At 49.4% G+C, this 19,223-nt stretch overlaps 1 protein-coding gene across 1 annotated transcript in view; it reads right to left on the bottom strand.

Annotated features, from left to right (window-relative positions):
- LOC138498728 (CD5 antigen-like) overlaps positions 1-19,223 on the bottom strand; it is a 688,494-nt gene that overhangs the window by 112,790 nt on the left and 556,481 nt on the right. The window contains exon 4 of the mRNA XM_069622366.1: positions 14,320-14,634. Within this exon, the coding sequence (XP_069478467.1) occupies positions 14,320-14,634 (315 nt within the window). The remainder of the gene's footprint in view (positions 1-14,319; positions 14,635-19,223) is intronic.

Below are 19,223 nucleotides of genomic sequence, written 5' to 3'. Positions count from 1 at the left end.
TGTAATTTTCATTTCCATGTGGGTGAATGGGTTACTTGGTAGGGCCTTTTGGCTGTGGAGGCTGACCATTACGCACATGGTTGGTGATTGTGAGGACCTGGGTGCAGGGGTACATGAGTGGGGGCCTGGTGGAGGCTGCCCATGGTGGCTGGAGGGTGGGGGTGGGTGGGAGACATGAGCGGGGGCCTGGTGGGGGCTGCCCATGGTGGCTGGGAGGTGGGGGTGGGTGGGAGACATGAGTGGGGGCCTGGTGGGGGCAGCCCCTGGGGGGTGGGGGGTGGGGGTGGTGGTAGACATGAGTGGGGGCCTGGTGGAGGCTGCCCCTGCACTGCTGGGGGTGGGGGTGGTGGGAGACATGAGTGGGGGACTGGTGGAGGGTGCCCCTGGTGGCTGGGGGGTGGGGGTGGTGGTAGACATGAGTGGGGGACTGGTGGAGGCTGCCCCTGCACTGCTGGGGGGTGGGGGTGGTGGGAGACATGAGTGGGGGCCTGGTGGAGGGTGCCCCTGCACTGCTGGGGGGTGGGGGTGGTGGGAGACATGATTGGGGGCCTGGTGGGGGCTGGCCATGGTGGCTGGGGGGTGGGGGTGGGTGGGAGACATGAGTAGGGGCCTGGTGGGGGCTGCCCCTGGTGGCTGGGGGGCGGGGGTGGTGGTAGACATGAGTGGGGGCCTGGTGGAGGGTGCCCCTGGTGGCCGGGGGGTGGGGGTGTTAGGGGACATGAGTGGGGGCCTGGTGGGGTCTGCCCATGGTGGCTGGGGGGTGGGGGTGGGTGGGAGACATGAGTGGGGGCCTGGTGGGGGCTGCCCCTGGTGGCTGGGGGGTGGGGGTGGTGGTAGACATGAGTGGGGGCCTGGTGGAGGGTGCCCCTGCACTGCTAGGGGGTGGGGGTGGTGGGAGACATGAGTGGGGGCCTGGTGGAGGGTGCCCCTGCACTGCTGGGGGGTGGGGGTGGTGGGAGACATGAGTGGGGGCCTGGTGGAGGGTGCCCCTGCACTGCTGGGGGCTGGGGGTGATAGGGGACATGAGTGGGGGCCTGGTGGAGGGTGCCCCTAGTGACTGGGGGGTGGGGGTGATGGGAGACATGAGTGGGGGCCTGGTGTAGGCTGCCCCTGCACTGCTGGGGGGTGGGGGTGGTGGGAGATATGAGTGGGGCCTGGTGGAGGGTGCCCATGGTGGCTGCGGGGTGTGGGTGGGTGGTAGACATGAGTGGGGGCCTGATGGGGGCTGCCCCTGGTGGCTGGGGGTGGGGGTGGTGGTAGACATGAGTGGGTGCCTGGTGGGGGCTGCCCCTGGTGGCTGGGGGGTGGGGGTGATAGGGGACATGAGTGGGGGCCTGGTGGGGGCTGCCCATGGTTGCTGGGGGATGGGGGTGGTGGGAGACATGGGTGGGGGCCTGGTGGAGGCAGCCCCTAGTGGCGGGGGGGTGGGGGTAATAGGGGCCATGAGTGGGGGCCTGGTGGAGGGTGCCCCTGCACTGCTGGGGGGTGGGGGTGACAGGGGACATGAGTGGGGGCCTGTTGGAGGCTGCCCCTGCACTGCTGGGGGGTGGGGGTGGTGGGAGACATGAGTGGGGGCCTGGTGGAGGCTGCCCATGGTGGCTGGGGGGTGGGGGTGGGTGGGAGACATGAGTGGGGGCCTGGTGGAGGGTGCCCCTGCACTGCTGGGGGGTGGGGGTGGTGGGAGACATGAGTGGGGGCCTGGTGGAGGGTGCCCCTGCACTGCTGGGGGGTGAGGGTGGTGGGAGACATGAGTGGGGGCCTGGTGGAGGGTGCCCCTGCACTGCTGGGGGTGGGGGTGATAGGGGACATGAGTGGGGGCCTGGTGGAGGCTGCCCCTGCACTGCTGGGGGGTGGGGGTGGTGGGAGACATGAGTCGTGGCCTGGTGGAGGGTGCCCCTGGTGGCTGGGGGGTGGGGGTGCTGGGTGACATGAGCAGGTGTGCAGGGTAGTCCCCTGTGGTGTGTGCTGCCTTCAGGGGCTGTGGAGGGTGTACAGGGAATACCTGGGAGCACACAGCCAAATCGCGTGTAGAATTTCCCGCGCACAACTGAAATCCACGTACCCTGACAAATCGCGTGTGGAACTTCCCACGCACCCCTGAAATCCACGTACCCGGCCAAATCGCGTGTGGGACTTCCCGCGCACCCCTGAAATCCACGTACACGGCCAAATCGCGTGTGGAACTTCCCGCGCACCCCTGAAATCCACGTACCCTGACAAATCGCGTGTGGAACTTCCCGCGCACCCCTGAAATCCACGTACCCGGCCTAATCGCGTGAGGTACTTCCCGCGCACCCCTGAAATCCACGTACACGGCCAAATCACGTGTGGAACTTCCCGCGCACCCCTGAAATCCACGTACCGGGCCAAATTGCGTGTGGGACTTCCCGCGCACCCCTGAAATCCACGTACACGGCCAAATCGCGTGTGGAACTTCTCGCGCACCCCTGAAATCCACGTACCCTGACAAATCGCGTGTGGAACTTCCCGCGCACCCCTGAAATCCACGTACCCGGCCAAATCGCGTGTGGTACTTCCCGCGCACCCCTGAAATCCACGTACATGGCCAAATCGCGTGTGGAACTTCCCGCGCACCACTGAAATCCACGTACCCTGACAAATCACGTGTGGAACTTTCCGCGCACCCCTGTAATCCACGTACCCGGCCAAATCGCGTGTGGAACTTCCCGCGCACCCCTGGAATCCACGTACACGGCCAAATCGCGTGTGGAACTTCCCGCGCACCCCTGTAATCCACGTACCCTGACAAATCGCGTGTGGAACTTCCCGCAAACCCCTGGAATTCACATGCCCTGCCAATTCGCGTGTGAGACTTCCCGCGCACCCCGGTATACACGCACACGTATTTTTTGTCAGCGGGTGTCCGGGTTTGTGGGTACCCCTTTGCACGTCATTTGTCCTGGAGGGCCACAGTATGGGACATTCATCATGGCAGTATATAGGTGCTATTTTTGCCCGCACCTTTTGGCGCACATTTCTTACAGGCGCAGAGACGCTACCGCCTGCTTTCTTGTGGCGGTCGTGTTTGTGCCTGTGTGCTGGTTTGAGCGTGCGCTTTTTTGCCCTATTCTATTCCATGAATACGTGTTGTAGGCGAGCATGTGGGCGTTCCGCGCAGTTGTACCCTGTACTTCCCCCGTGACGCCCACATTTTGGCAAGTTGTTCCCCATTCCGAGTGTTACACCCCGTGTTCCGCCTACTTTTGTTGCGTGCGCCCCGCTATGGGCGATTTTCGCTGTGGCCTGTGCGATTTTCGCTGTGACCTGGCGCACGCAGTTAGATGGCCTGTGCGCTAACGTGCGCCGCGCACTTTATTATCGCACATCCGATGGTTTTCTCGCGCACGGCCTTCCATGAATCGATGTGCACTGCTTTTCGTGCGATTTTCGCACTTGCACTGTGATTTTCGCTATTCCACTGCGATTCGCACGTTTTTCCATGAATCGGCCTGTTAATACCCAGAGGTTTCTAAGCACAGACCCGGGTATCGAACCAGTATTGCTCCATGTCGTCTTGCTTCCAAGGTGAGCACATTGACCCTGAGCTATCCTCCTGAGACCAGAGAAACTAGACAAAGGGGATACTAAGTAACTATTCCAGAACCTTATTTCAAGATAGTTAGTGCTGGGTCTAGAAAGTTACAATTTGTAATAAAGTCAATTTTACTTCACTACTCTTGAAACAGTAGTTTAACCAAGCGAAGGTGTTTAAACGTTTGGGAAATCCAAGAGATGTCACTGTTCCACTAATTCCACTAGAATTCACAGTCAGCATTTTGGCTCGCTATATTGTGGGCTTTATCCCGCTGTGCTAGACTGTGCTCTTTTCTTGTCATGTGTATGGAGGTTTCAGGCAGCATTCCCTCATTAAGATCCAGGCTTCTGATGGGGCCATCTTGCACTGTTTTCTTTTATTTTGGGTGTGGGTCGGGCTTGATGATGTATACACCAGTGTCCGATGCTCGCCATGACCACTGGCTTCCGCCAGCTCTTTCAACCTTCCATCTAGGTATCAAGGTATTGCCCTGGTTTTGCATGCCCTCAATAATTACACCACATAACTTCAGTAATAGTTTTATAGCAAAGTGCACAACATGTTTTATTTGTACATGTTTGACAAAGATCATTGCAGCCAACATTAATGGTAGCATTTTTTTCTTCTTTCTTCAATGCTTGATATAGATCAGGCAATATGGACAGACACTGGCTCTCCTCTTGCAGGGGTCGGGTGCTTGGGCGAGGGGGAAAATACTCTGAGATCGGGGTCAGTCATCAATGATAATTTCCTCCCCCTATCAGAAATATTGGGCATATCTTCCAAACGCATATAACCCCTGTTGCAACCTGCAGTGAATAACAGATGGCAAGTAGGGAATTATTGTCAATGTTACAAAGGTTTGCAATTTTAGCCATTGAATGTGACACCAGTCACTTCATTTGTGGGGGGGGAGGGGCATATCATGCATCATTCCCCTTTCACCTGGTTGACAATAGTGGTTTTATTTGCATTGACCACAGGTACATGATTTCCATTTGCACTCCCTACCCTCACCTCGGTGGGCTCACTTCGTTATCAGAGGCATTTCTCAATTTGCGAGACCACATTATCCCTTCTTCTTCCTCCCTTCATAATGGGTATTGTTTCACTCAGGGTAGTACTGCTCCATGTTTTAGTGTGATCTGCACTGGGGTCACTCCTTTAGTAGCCCTACATTGTGTGGGTTATTTGTCCATAATTGTGTTGGTACATGCTTTAAATTGGCCTGGTTGAAGGAAGGTGGTTCGACAAGGCCATGAGGGGGCACTGCACTCTCCTGTACTGGACCATGATGTTGCAGATCTCAAGCATTATCTCTGCGTCATCATCATTGTCTTCAAAATGTTCTGCATCTGTCATTTCATTGAGGGGTACAGTGGGATCAATGCACAATACAGTGCACCACTGGCATCCCTGGCTGTCTGTGCTGAGGATGACAATTCCTTTTGTTGGCAGCAACAACACTTGCAGATATAGGGAAAGTATGGTGCCTGCCACTAACTCTGGGGACAATACAGGGCAGAAAATGAAATCTGTTGGCACTCTTCAGCAGGCTTTGGTCATTTGCGGCACTGCACAGACAATGCCATTGTCATGGATGAGATCATCATGTTCAACTTGCTAAGCAGATACCTGCTGAGCAAGTTGGTAGGAGAGCTCTCAGAATACAGTAGGGGAGCATGTACAACCCTTCCTCCCACCATTAGGTCGAAATGTTTTGTATATGGTACCATTAAAATAGCCCCAGAGAATCCCAGCCTGTCGATGGTTAGCAGGAAGTCCCCTTCACTGATGCAGATATTCTGGTCTCGTGAATCTACCATAAAGATGAATTGTTTGTTCTCTGCCCCCACCAAGGTTTCCTCTTCTGGGTTTAGGATCATCAACAGGACTGGACACACAGGTGCTCTCTGTGGGCTGTCCTAGTCAGGTTAGGTGTCTGTTCCTAGGAATGAGAAAGGCTTTCCCCAGACCACTGTAGCGCCTTGAAACAGGGCCACTGTACCATTGGGCATGCCACCGAAGTTGTTCAGGTTGCCCGCCTGTGCATGTTGGTGTGAGGCTGGTAATGTTGTATTGCCTGTTGTGGGGGTCGTGGCGGTCCTGGGATCTGTGGGGTAACTGAATATAAGCTTGGTGTATCTGATATGGTATTGAGGTCCTTTTAGGGGTAATTCCTTGAGGTGCCTCTTGGGGTGGTGGGCCATAGTTCTGCTGGCTATAGCTATATTCCATACCTTGTCTACTGCTGCACTGACTTGAAAAGTGCCCCCAATTTGCCACAGTTCCAACAATGCCCCATTCCTCCCCTTCTGGGTCCCATTCCCCTGAACTTGCATCCCCTTGATCCTCTGAACCCACCTCATTCTCACTGCTGTCCTTCTTGACTTTGTGGCCCAGAGAATTTTGGGTTTCCCCCCTACTGTCCTTGTCCTCCTTCGGCCGACACCCCAGCTATTCTGGCATTCGTAAAGCTAGGGGTATATCCTCCCTCCTCTATCTGTGTTGGTGTCAGCCTCACTTTGGCTAATTCTTTCTGTACCAGTTTTGCTTCCTCTGCCTGCCACCTCTGAAGCATTTCTTTCTCATGCACATTTATTCTCCTACAATGATGCACTATAATGCATTGAATTTCAGGCCACCCATTCGCCTTGACCCCCACAATTTTGTTGAACGCCTTTTGCACTTGTTTGAGGGGGCCCTTTTTTACTATAATATCGATAAAGGGTATTGACTAGTCCCAGGCATTACCTGTTACCTGTTTCTGCCCTCCACATCTCTTGGACATTGAGAATGAATTGTGCAGTGTCCTCCTCGCCCATTGTGCATTGCATGATGGACTGCAAATCTGACATGTCTGGGAATGCTTGCTGCAGCACATCCTATACTTTTGCCCTGATATTTTTAAACAATGCTCCTTCATGAGCGTCATTACTCAGGGTTACTCCTGAGTACCCCGCCTTCACCCACACATTGGCAGCCTGATCCCCAATCTCAGCCACTAATATAATTGTCATGTCTCCTATTGCTAGGGGTACTCCCGCTGTGTGCTTTTCAAAAGTGTATATCCATTTCCCTGTGCCTGCCATAAGGGCCGGAAGTGCCTTTATTAGGTTATTCTTGTGCATCTGTGCCCATGGTGCATAGTGCGGCCTTGTGTATTAGGGGCATTTGCAGTTTCAGTTTGTTCTTTCTGACCTTTGTTGCACTTTTTCCTTGCTGCTGCCATCCGGCCAAACCTCTCCCTCAAACTGCCATCCCATAATTCCTACCTCAGGGTGTGTTGAGGTGCTTGCTCTGCCTCTCCATCCTCACTGTCCTCAACCTCATGAACAATGGTTGTGTAGCCCTCTTCCCCCCTCACTTGGGGAGGCACCCTACCTTCCCGTTTAGTTTCCCTTATTATTCTCTCTAAAACATTAATAAAAATAAGGTATGCCACACTCTGAATTTCAATCTCTGCATGTTCACAATGTTCACACTTCCCCTCACAACTGTCCCTTACTTGTTATCCCTTGCAAGGCTATACTCACGTGTGTGTGTTCACCTGATCTCCTCAGTTCAGGGGTTTCCAACACCAGCTTGTGCCTCTCCTTGGGGCCGCAACCCGCTCCAAAGAGCAGCATGGATTCTGCAAAGATGGCTCCTGCACTGCCACAGGGAAGTACGCATTTTTGGGGCTGGCTGCTGTAGGTGGGCGTGGCCCTTCCGGAGAGGTTGCCTAGGGGGCACTGGGATCACATCGGGGTCACCAAATGAAGGCACGTCCCTGTATGCTCACGTCAGAAAAAATACAAACTACTAGAGACAAAAGGCCAAGATATTTCTTGCAAGGATAACAAATTTTAATCATACAAAAAGTAAGGGTGCAGGCAAAGTACTCTGCTGCTCGAGAACATTCTGGGCTCAAGTGATACAAACATAAGCTTATAAGGCATCACTGCATCATCACCATACAGTAGAAATCCATGTGGCTGTTTGGTGAGACCCTACACAAGGGCCTTGCCCATAGGGGATGCCAGGCTGTGATTGGTTCCAGTCTCGCTCATCTGTCTTCTCTCACATGGGGCCGATGGGGCTCATCTGTCCAGGGACTGAAGGTCAGGTTCTTCATACGTGGCTATTGCAGAGTTATTATTGCAAGATAACGCTACTACATCATCATGGCAGCACCTGGGAAACTTGGGAACTGGTACATGGGGAGGAACACGATCATGCTGACCCACACATTCTATTCTCGGTTCATATCGCACTCTCCACACCCAAGGCTTCTACCATTGTTTTGAACTATAATTTATTCCACCCTGTACCTCATATTACAAAGGGTGTATTTATGGAATAAGGTGAAATGGTCATGTTCGTTTAGATCTTTAATGGCCATTGGTTTAATGGGTGGTGGTCTGAGGTCACCCACTATCGCGGAATGCAGGGGTTCTTGGACTGGGTCAGTGGTGGGTGACATTACTCCTGGTGGACTGGGTGGGGTTTGGAGGTCTGCTGATGGCCTGGCTGTGATGAATGTGCACCGCAAGGAGCCTGTTGCTGCCTCATGGCCTTGCACGGCACATTCCTCTCTGGGATAACAAGTCATTGCAACAGTTAAGGAACAAAGGGACCTTTCAATGGGAATTAGCAGTGCAGGTTCATCTGCCCTCAGCATTTTGGTCATGTTTAGGTTTCTCTGCCAAACCTATGTTTACAGTGCAGCCATGTAAGACTTAATAGGCCCGATTCATGGAATATGGCGCAGAAATTGTGCAAGGGTTGCGTGCCGAGAAAGATTCTGCGCGAGCCGGGGCACAGAAGAAATATTGTGCGGCATGTGTAATCATGTATTTCAAGACATATTACCATCCGTCACGCAAGTTACAACAAGCTGCGCATGGACGACTACAACACAACCCCACGCACACCAAAAAGCAAGCCAAAGGACTAACACAGAGCAAGGTTCAGCGCAACTCCTGGCCCAGCATCCAGCATCCCAGCGAAATTGCGTGCCTCATCTCGCAATCCCAGGTCACACCCAATATAAAACATGTGGCCTCCCTGAGCCGCACCACTCCCTAGGCCGCACCACAGCAAAATCACACACCTCATCTGGCAAACCCAGGCCGCACCCCAGGGAAAACACGTGCCCACGCTGGCAAGACCTGGCTACACCCCAGCAAAATCAGGTGCCTCACCTCACAATTCCAGGCTGCAAGACCTGGCTGCACCCCTGCAAAATCAGGTGCCTCACCCCACAATCCCAGACCGCACCCCATAGAAAACAAGTGCCCTCCCTCACAAGCCCAGGCTGCACCTCAGAGAAAACGCATGCCCTCCCTCGCAAGCCCAGGCTGCACTGCCCTCTCTCGCAAGCCCACAGCTGCACCCCAGAAAAATGGTGTACCTCACCTTGCAATCCCAGGTTGCACCCCAGAGAAAGTGCGTGCCCTGCTTTGCAAGCCCAGCCTGTACTGGAACTCGGGCCTTCAAGGAGTTGATCACTGCCACCACTTCTTCCTGCTTGATTGGTGCTTCCAGAGCCTTCATGTCCTCTCGGGCCAAATGGGGCAAGTCCTCTTCTACAATATATTATCGCTGAGCTTCCACTGATCTATCCATACTGGCCATGGTCTCAAGTAGGTGCACCTGCGCCAGCCACAGCTTGTCCTGTTGCTCATAATGTGAGATAAAGTTACGTTTCCTGGTTTTTGCCAATTTCTGTGCTCGAAGACGGTTGGCCTTGTTACTTTTGGCGTAGTATCCTTGCTTGACTGAGCGCAGGGTTTGCGCTGCTCCTTCATATATAGGGCTTCTAACTTGTTGCGGGCCACACCGATGGCTGTCTGGACCTTTGTAGACCAACCCTTCTTTTTGTAATTGCATTCTATTTCTAAGATTTCTTGTTCCAGGAGGGATCTGGACTGCTTCTACCATTTGTGATATGCTTCTGTGTGCGCAATCAGAATCCTGATTGCAATTGCCACATCGTCTCTTAAAGCCATATTGTTTAAGATTAGGTGAAATAGACGCCACTGTGGTGTGGGCCTAAGGCATGGGTTCCAAGATCTGATTTGGAGCAGCACCGGAGCATGGTCTGTGTGAACCTTCAGGACGATACATACTTTGTTTGTGAAGGACAAAAGCTGTGGCAAGGCCAAGATCATGCCTACACAAGAAAGGGAACGATGGACCTGTGAGAAGAAGCTGAAATATTTCTTGTGGGTGAAGCTCTCTCCAGGTATCCACAACTCCCAGTGATCTGAACAGATGAAGAATGCCCAGTGCTATTTTGTAATCCCTGGGGGACGGAGGGTGTGTCTTGTCCTTGTCTGGGTCAGAGACCCCATTGAAGTCACCCTCAAGGATCACCTGGCCCTCCAAGAAAGGGAGAAGGGTTGCTTCCAGATCCACCAGGAAACTTTCTTGGCCCTTGTTTGGGGCATAGACAGAGATCAGCGAGTGCAGTTCAGGACAGAGCATCCCCTTCACTCCCCCAAAACGACTGGCTGGGTCTGTGAGTGTGTCCAACTCCTCAAAGTGAATATCCCTTGCCATCAAGATCGCTGTTCCCCCTTTTTTGGTGCCTCCGGAGGCCATGAACTGCCTTGGGAAATCTATATTCCGGAAACAAGTATAGTCTACTGGGAGAAGGTGAGTTTCCTGGAGAAAGAGCACGGCCCCAGCCAGGTCTTTTAACCGCTTCAAGACGGATTTCCGTTTCACCAGAGAATTAAGTCCTTTCACATTCAGGGAGATAAAATTCGCCTTACAGTGAGGTGTCTCCAGGCTTTCCTCTGCTGTTGGTGTGGGGGATGAAGGGGGGTTTCAGGCGAGTAAAAGCTGCCATTCGAGACCTGATAATTCTTGTCCATGTGCTCCAACCAAACTTTTAATCAAAGAAAATCTGCACAACTCTGAACTGAGCCCGAACCATGGGCTCCAAACTTTCAGGCTGCCCAAAACCATTGGCGGCATACTCCAAGGATGTTCTGATGTCATCCGCCCTAGAGTAAGGCTCTGTTGGGATTATCCTGCCTCACTCTGGTTTCACCTCCTGAATGCTGTATGTATGTGGTGATGTCATATGTGGAATGTGTGAGGTAGCTTGGAGTGTTTGTGTATGAATGGGTTCTAATCCAGGCAGTTGAGCTATGATAGTCTGGGTGGTGGGAGCCAGTGGGTTTCCCTCATGATTTCCCCCTATCTCCTGATGGACTTGATGAGACCTGATTTGTACCTGTAACTGAAGAGCTGAAGAAAAGCATCTATGAAATGTACCTGCCACAGTATCCTTTTTATAGCTTGATAACTAACAAGCAGTCATAGCAATTGGCGACGAGGTCTGATCTTGGAGAGGACCAGTTGGATGGACCTTGGAGGCAACAGGTACCTCTGTGTGTGTGTGTGTGTGTGGTCCTGATAAAGGAGAATGGAGATACTGCTGCGGGGGTGCAGAACAGGAGGAAGTTAAAGTGAGAGATTGCTACAAAGGAGAGGGAACACACTGCCCCCATGGTCCAGGAAGCGTCCCACCACCCAGGGCTTGAGAAAATGTGGTACCCAGGGATCAGCAAGGAGAAGCACCCAGGGCGGAGTAAAGCAGCCTCTCCGTGTAGATTCTGAGGAGAGGTGTCCTGCCAGTGCCCAGGCAGGCCTAGAAGTGGCTGCCCGGGAGTCGCTGTGCTTGCACACCAAAAGGGAGCCATAGTGACTGGTTGGCAACTACGCAGGGGGAAGTAAAAGAGACTGCCCTGGGAATCACCCACGGAGAGGAGAGCCATGTCAGCACAGAACAGAAGGCGCTATCTAGTATGCACCAAGGGATTTGAAGCACCGCCTCTATGAGGTGACAGGCACCGATGACTTTTAAAGGATGCCAGAGACTGTTCAAGGTTAACCCAGCATCCCCAGTACGCTCTGAGAAGGAGCAGGCTTTACAGGAAGCCCCAGGTGCGAGCGTTTAGTGACCATTGGTACTTTATTTGTGTGCAGAGTACAGTGGATTTGAACCAAATGCTGAGTGGTTGATATCAAGACGTGTTTAAGTATGGCGGCAAAGAAAAAAAAATTGACATGCTGTGCAGTCTGTGAGATCCCCGATTAGTCTATGCAGTGAGCAACTCGGCCAGAAGGGTCACTTTGCCAAGCACTTATGGGCAGCTGCCATGATGGTTGGCAGTGCAGGGCTCCAAGCAGTTATGTTCCGTCTTTGGAAATGGTGACATCAGTGCGGCTACCTGTGGTGATGGTGACTGTTTGTGTGTGAGCAGGTCTTGATTGGAGTTGGAACCCGGAAGGAGGAAGAGAGACATCCGGTCCGTCAATTGATGGCTGACGTGTGAATAGTGAACATTGGAGCTCACAGAAGCTGCACACAGGTACTGTGTTGTAGTTGGTCAGAGTAGCGCATGTTTGGTGCAGAGACATTCATTTATTGTGGACAATTATTTGAACTATCTGCTGGCTCGTCCATCGGGATATTCAAGATGTACGAGAGTCATACCTTTGTAAGGTTTACTTTAAAAAAAAGTAAACCTTACAAAGGTATGAAAACAGTTTGATGATGATGATGTTTGCAAGGTTCTCCGAGCATTTTTGTTTTCAATTGCATGTTATCCTTTTTAGAGGGTACCGGGAGCGCTTTGACTGGCAAGCAGCGTTTGTTCTGATGAGAATGTCTAATGACATGTGCTGATGCTTGACGCTGTACATAGGTGTATGCAGGGATGATGTTTAATACTGCACTGAGGCCCCATTGTAGGAAAACTGGACGGCCATAGGGAACAGCCAGCAATATTTAATCTTCTGATCTCGCAGGAACAAGACAGGTAGGTCCAACCACACCATTCATTCCAGCCCTGGCCCCCCATGAAAGCATTATTTATCACTATTAGCATTGGGAGCTGGCATCTATTAGAATGTGAAGGAGTATGGGATCAGCGCATGGGTTGAGCATCAGTTGCACAGATGAATGAAACCAGCAGCTCACAGAACACACTTTTATCAATACACACAATACAGGGTGGTCTAGCCTGTTGATGTATTCAGTAGGCTGAGAGTATCAGAGAGTACCAGGCTAAGAGAATGAATGATGTAGGTTATATGTGGTATAGTATGGGTCATAGTTGGTTGCGATATGATATGATAGTTTATTTATATAGCGCCTATACACAATGTGTTTGAAAGCGCTTCAAGGCAAGGAAAGGAACACGGGAAAATACAATGAAATTCATACATGCCATGAACAGTAAGGATGTTAAATTACCTATCGTACTCAGCCTGACAACATTTCAGTTAGTGCTGGAAGGAGGAGGGGGTCACTAATAGGATGGGGGAGAAGACAGACGAGGTTACTATCATACAAGCCAGGGACAATTCTGAAGGAGTAAGTGTGTAGAAGAAAGTAAGGGGAGGAGGGGAAGAGATGGGAAAAGGGAGAGGGGAGGAGAGAATATAGTGTAAGCAGTCAAAAAGAGTGGAGAAGCAAGAGGGGCGAGGGAATACAACTGTGGAAGTCAGTAGCAACACATAATGCTGCAAGCCAGGATACACGATGAAGATGGGAACAGCATGATTCAGGGCCACCATGAGTACAAGATGCAAAGGAAGTCCAGCATGAGAGATAAGAAAGGGTGACGCACCGTGAATCAATGATGTCCATAAAAGTCAAATCCAGCATTGGCCACAAGAATGTGATGGTGAAACCAGAATGTAGCAGGACAGACTCCTGTGTGGGGAAGGGGTGGGGGTCACAGTGGAACAACACAGAGGGACCAGAGGGGATGACCTGTGAGGACAGAGGGCGTGTTGCTGCTCAAAAATGTAATCAACTGTTAGTAGAGATTGAGTTCATGTACTTTTTTTAACGAATGAAAGTAACTTTTTATACACCCTGTTTTCATTGATTGTCTATGTATGATATAAAATAAAGAATATTTTGTCATAACAAAACCATTTGGGGTTTCTATGTAAGGAGATTGCTACTATAAGAATAATTACGTAATGCTATAAGAGTTGGAATATACCCGCGGGTCTACACATATTGTACAGCACAGAACTAAGTTTGCCATCAAAAGCATTTGGCTGTGTGATCGTGGGCATTTTGAAAAGTGTTCAATCGTCAAAATGATGCACCTTCCCCCCAAAAATATAGAAGACACCATGAGATTTAGAAGCACTAACCTGCACTTCACTGAAACACATGGAGACATGGTTTACAGTAGCAACACTCTAATTATACATTATGGAACAACTTAAAAAGAAAGAACTTTTCTTGCTTAGCACTCCCTCGCAAACCTTTGGCACATTTAAGAGAGGATGAGATGATTACTGCTGCACTCTCTATTCGCCATTTACTTGCAGCGCATACAGAAAAGAGAGTGAAGGGAGCACTGAGGGCAAAAGTGGAATGCAGGATGAGCTGTGCTTTCATTGAAAAGGGGAATTTAAATAGATAGCTGTGCTCACACATTTCAATGTTATTAGCAAACATACACAATTGCATAGCAAATTACTGTGCAGCACTGTTTATTGTATGCGATTCCCCTGCACCCTAATCACATGACTGTAAATGGGTGGCCATGAAGACCATAACCATTGTCATGTGTCGCAGCATTGCACATGTTTTCTTGCAGTGCCTTAAAGCAGAATTTTTGGAGTTGCTTGTTTGTCTTGAAGTTTATTTTGTTATAAATACTCCTGATATATAGCACCCTTACAGATTTCTTTATATCATGAGGGAAGGATTATTGGAGATGGGATGTCTCTCTTACCTGTGCAGGTCACTCCAGCGAGCCTCCCTGTAGGGCAGATGGTGTGTTCCAGGCCTCCTTGTGCACAGTTCCATAGAACAGCCTCATCTCCCATGCAATGTAGATTATTCATCAGGACTGGTAAAGAACTGGTGCTGAATGTTGAATTGTAAGAGTATTTTTCCACAAATCCACAGCTGAGATATCTGCAGACAACTGAGGCGTCCTTCCGATCCCAGGAATCATCGCACACTGTCCCCCACACTCCGTTGATTCTGACCTCCACTCTCCCAGAGCAAAGCGAAGGTCCATTCACTAATCTGATGTCATTAGGATCTGTCAAGAGAGAAGCAATAAGGAGTAACAGTGAACCTTGCCACAAATACAACTCATTCATTGCAATATCACCTTTAGTTAGAATTCTGCAGCTGCGTCAAATTGCCCTGGAACATTTCACTAATATCCTTTTGTTTTTAAATCAGTTTCAATCTATAGCCGTCAGTTCCAGACCATAGGGCATGTTCTGCGACTCTGGCGCCTCCACCTCCAAATGGTTGACGATTACGCTGAATACAGGTCACTCAGAATGTTCTCAATTTGATTAGCAAATAGATAAATCAAAGCAATGATACATCAGGAATACATATGAATGTATTAGTTGGACAATTATTTAATTCAACAACATTATTATGATTCCAGGGGATTCAGAACATTCCAAGAGCAGTTAGTAGCCACCGCTGAACCCTGACATTGCCAGCGGTGCATTCACTGGCCCTTAGGATATGGTCTTTTATTCATCATACACAATGCAATGGGAACATTGATAGCATGTATCTGTACACGTTATGGTTACATGTAAAATCTAAAAACACCAGAAATGTACAAGTTATGATAAGGTACGCAACCATAACTCATGCTACCACTGTGCACTGCAAGGACTAATACCCTTGACATCAAAGATGACATCACAGGTTTTTCTAGTGGTGCAACTTAACCATAACGTCCCTTTAACAACATGTATTGTCAGTGAATTTTATAGGTTTTTAATAGGGCACTTTAACCATTAAGTTGCTTTAGGCTAGGTTTTTCAATAAAGGGGAAATGTTTTTGGTAGTGCAACTTAACCATAACATCCCTTTAACAATGTTTTTTGTTAGTGAATTTCATAGGTTTTTAGTAGGGCACTTTAACGATAACGGTTGTATATTATATTTATTTTGAAGAAAGGGGATATGGTTTGAGTTGTACAAGATAACCATGGTGTCCCTATAATAATGTGTCTTTGACTGAATTGCATTACAATTTTACAGGATACCCTTAGTTTGTAAAGAAGAACTGTGCAAAATAGTGAAATTGCTGGCACCACGTTAATGCGGACAGCAGTTGCAGACTGTTCGTCTGTTTGCAAAGATTGCCTGGCATTCAACCCGCTGGGGAAGGCAGGTGCTCTTTCAGATAGTGATACCAATCACCAAACGTAAATAACATATACAAACCTCACCATGTGCAAGAATTGCAAGACAAAACAGTGCAGGTATGCACATTCTGTACTTAGGAAGCAAACAGGACAAAGCCAGAGGGAGTACACCATAACGGAATGCATGAACAACAGAAGTGGCGTCTACCTCCAACAATCTTACCCCAGTGCTACTGTAAATGGGAACAAAGAACGAACGGCCAGAGTAATGACTAGAAAGTGCTAAGACCTGAACGTCTCGACAATGTAATATGGACATTAAACTGTATTCTATAATTGTACATGTGCTGCAGTATACAATAGTACATAAGCATAATGTGTCTTTGTGTAACACAGCAATGGCAAGCACCTTAAAGTGGCAGGAGGAAAATGTCCCTCACATTGGTATGCACAGTAAAGTGACCCGTAAATGATGTAATATATATTGCTGCGTGTACACCAAACACATTCTTTTTTCGGTAAGAGAACATATTGCAAAGGAAAGTTAGGCCATACAAGCGGCAACCCTTGCACAACAGAATACGGGCATAGGAAAGGAAAGAAACTCTGTGCATAGGGACATGGAGAGCGTGGAAGTGAAAGTGGAAAAAGTGGTGAACAATTGTGCCGCCGTAAAGGTTGCGTACAAGGACATATTTTGAACAAAATGAAACAGCAGTGCCACACCTGCACGTGTATTCCTTCCCAATGCGATAGCCCGCCATGCCCTCAAAAACCGTGTCATGGGAGACGTTACGGTAATACATCAAGCTCTTCCTCCCCTCACAACCAAGTTCTGAAAATCCCCATTTCCCCACAATAAGTATCCACTTGTGCTACCCCTTCCCTTTCCTAATAAGGCATATGAATGTGTACAAGTAAATGTTAATAATGAGAAAGTTGCTGAGGGTTTGTGTGATATTTCTTTTGTTCCTGAAACGGGGTTGTGACTCAGCGGCGCACAGTCCTTAACTTTAATTAAAAATAAGGTAGGTTTCCGCAACTGTCTGGCCTATACACAGTGACAATGGAGGCATCCGTACGCCACCAGCAAGCTCTGCATGTCTCTGTGTCGCCCACCACCTATCAATGCGTGTGGGAGAAGATGTTTGTTCGTAGTGCAAGTACAAGCACGTGTATGTGTTCCTGTGTGTCCTAGTAACAGTGCCACTCTGCTGCATATGCGAATGAACATTAATGTGCTAGAGGTTCCCACGCACTTCCTACAAGCAGCTATACACATGAACATTCCAGCTGCTGTATGCTATAAACATCCAACGTCACCCAAAATGGTTGGCACACGTGTGTTGCCCTATTATTCAGTAGACAAGTGGCAACAGTGTGCATAAGACACTTCTCCTCATGCGCACAACATATTCCGGCCAAAACATGTCCTGCGGACAGCCATCCCAAAGGAGAACAGTTACAACCGCACCAACGCTGCGCGTGGGCCCTTATTTCGGGAACACAATCTGGACCCTTGGACAGTGGAAAAGTGCAGTATTTTGCAATGTTAGGAGTGTTTTGATGACACCAGATGTGAAGGTTGCCTTCCTGTGCTTTAATTAACCCTTCACACATACCACAGCCTTCAGATTTTAGTGACCTTGCATCATACATTTCAGCATCTACTTATACGAATGTTATTGTCCGGCTGATGGTCCCTGTATTTAGGTAAGTCACAGTCTGTGGCGGAAGGTAGTAGGGGAGACCGTATGGCAGGCTACTGCTGCCTGGCTTGCCAGGCTGACAATGTGCTGAGCGCGAGCTGCCATGCATGATCTCACGAGCACTCTCACGTGACTTAAGCTGGTACCTGCCTAATGTCCTTCACTGTGCAACCCCACTCTCACATTCCCATAGGGAGCATGCTGCAAACGGTTGTATGTGGCACGTGCGCTTCCGCAAGTATGACAAAAGCCATACCCCAATAAAGCACAAACATTCCTTCCTCCCTTTCCTCTTCCTTCTTTGTAGCACCCCAGCAGCGGTTGCTGTTAGAAATTTCCAGACCAATCTACCAATCACTTTGAAGAGGTCTACATTTAACTGTATGAGTTCTATACACCAGTCCTCTGCTTACACACCAAACTCAGGAATGGTATTGGGCAATTCCTCAGCCTGCACAGTCCCATTTCCATGGCCATCCTCACAATCCCTGAACGGGGATTTCGTGCTGTGTGCGGCCATGAGTGAATACAGTGTAACCAAGGTGGGGGAGTTTGTTTGTGCGGACAGCTCTGAAAATAGCAATTTCTTTTTTTAAGTTGTATTGTAGATGCTTCTACTAAACACCCTTTCTTTCAGGTTTAAATTGCTTTTGTGTTTGATTGTGCTCACATTATTACAGTAAAGTCCTCAACGCCTCCCGTAGACGGGCAAACAAAACAGCATTACCAATGGTGGACAACAAAATACCTTGTGTTTGGAAAGACTGCGCATTTCCACAACTAATGGGTTCATTATTGCTGAGAAACATCCCATCAGCAGACCAAAAAATATATCTACTTCTGTTCAAGAGATACCTTCCAAGCTCTGGCTCGGAACAACGTACATAACCATTGGGCCATAATTTTGTTACTGTTATGCATGAGAAAAGCACCTTGGCAGTGCGACAAAGCATCTTCACGACATTTAGCAACATACCCAACGAAGGATACGTAAACAAGCCAGATAACCCATATTCATATCGCCATACTGCATGACGATAAGATTGCCAGTATGAAAAGTGGCCAGGTCTCTCCAAAGGACATGCATATCAGCAAAACAGCCGTCCTACACAGTGCACTACAATGTGTGCACTCCTTCCAAATCTCAATGGCAATCAAAGTGTCCTTCGAGGACATACTTGTGCATGTGTACCACAAAGGCATCACACAAAGGCAATTGAAGGCATTTCGCCATGTCAGACAGCCTCACTATGCAGAGTAATATATAACAGTATGACCAGGCCTTTGTGTGATCCACACCCACAGTACCTGATTTCATAATCCCCACAGTTCATTTTCTATTGGGCCACATGGTTAGATGCGCAGGTTGTAGCACAACGCACAGTGCACATCCGAAAGTACAGCACGGGCCACGCCCCAGTGAAGCAGGAGGAGTCCTTCTGCCTATGGCCGCCCTTTCCTGTGACTCACACCCTGAGCACCTGATTGAACAATGCCCACAGTCCCATTTCCATTGGACAGTATTGTACGAACGGACTGAAATAAAAAGGTCCAACCGTACAATACGACCGAAAAATGCTACCATCAAAGGTTCGAACACCAATTGTTTGCATGGTATAGTGAGTTAGGGTGTAGCGGGGGACAACCCTGCAGCACCCCTGTGAAAAAAAAATGGGGCTACAGGGGTGTCCCCACAACACCCCACTCACTATACTTTGCAATATAGTGAGCGGGGGTTGCGGGGAAACCCCTGCAGCCCCCGTAGTATGTAAGTGTGTTTGAATTAGAGAAATGTGCAA

Source organism: Ambystoma mexicanum, chromosome 5q (genome assembly GCF_040938575.1).
Source record: "Ambystoma mexicanum isolate Mex_15411 chromosome 5q, UKY_AmexF1_1, whole genome shotgun sequence".
Taxonomy (NCBI): Eukaryota; Metazoa; Chordata; class Amphibia; order Caudata; family Ambystomatidae; genus Ambystoma; species Ambystoma mexicanum.
This window is presented reverse-complemented; position numbering and strand designations above follow the sequence as displayed.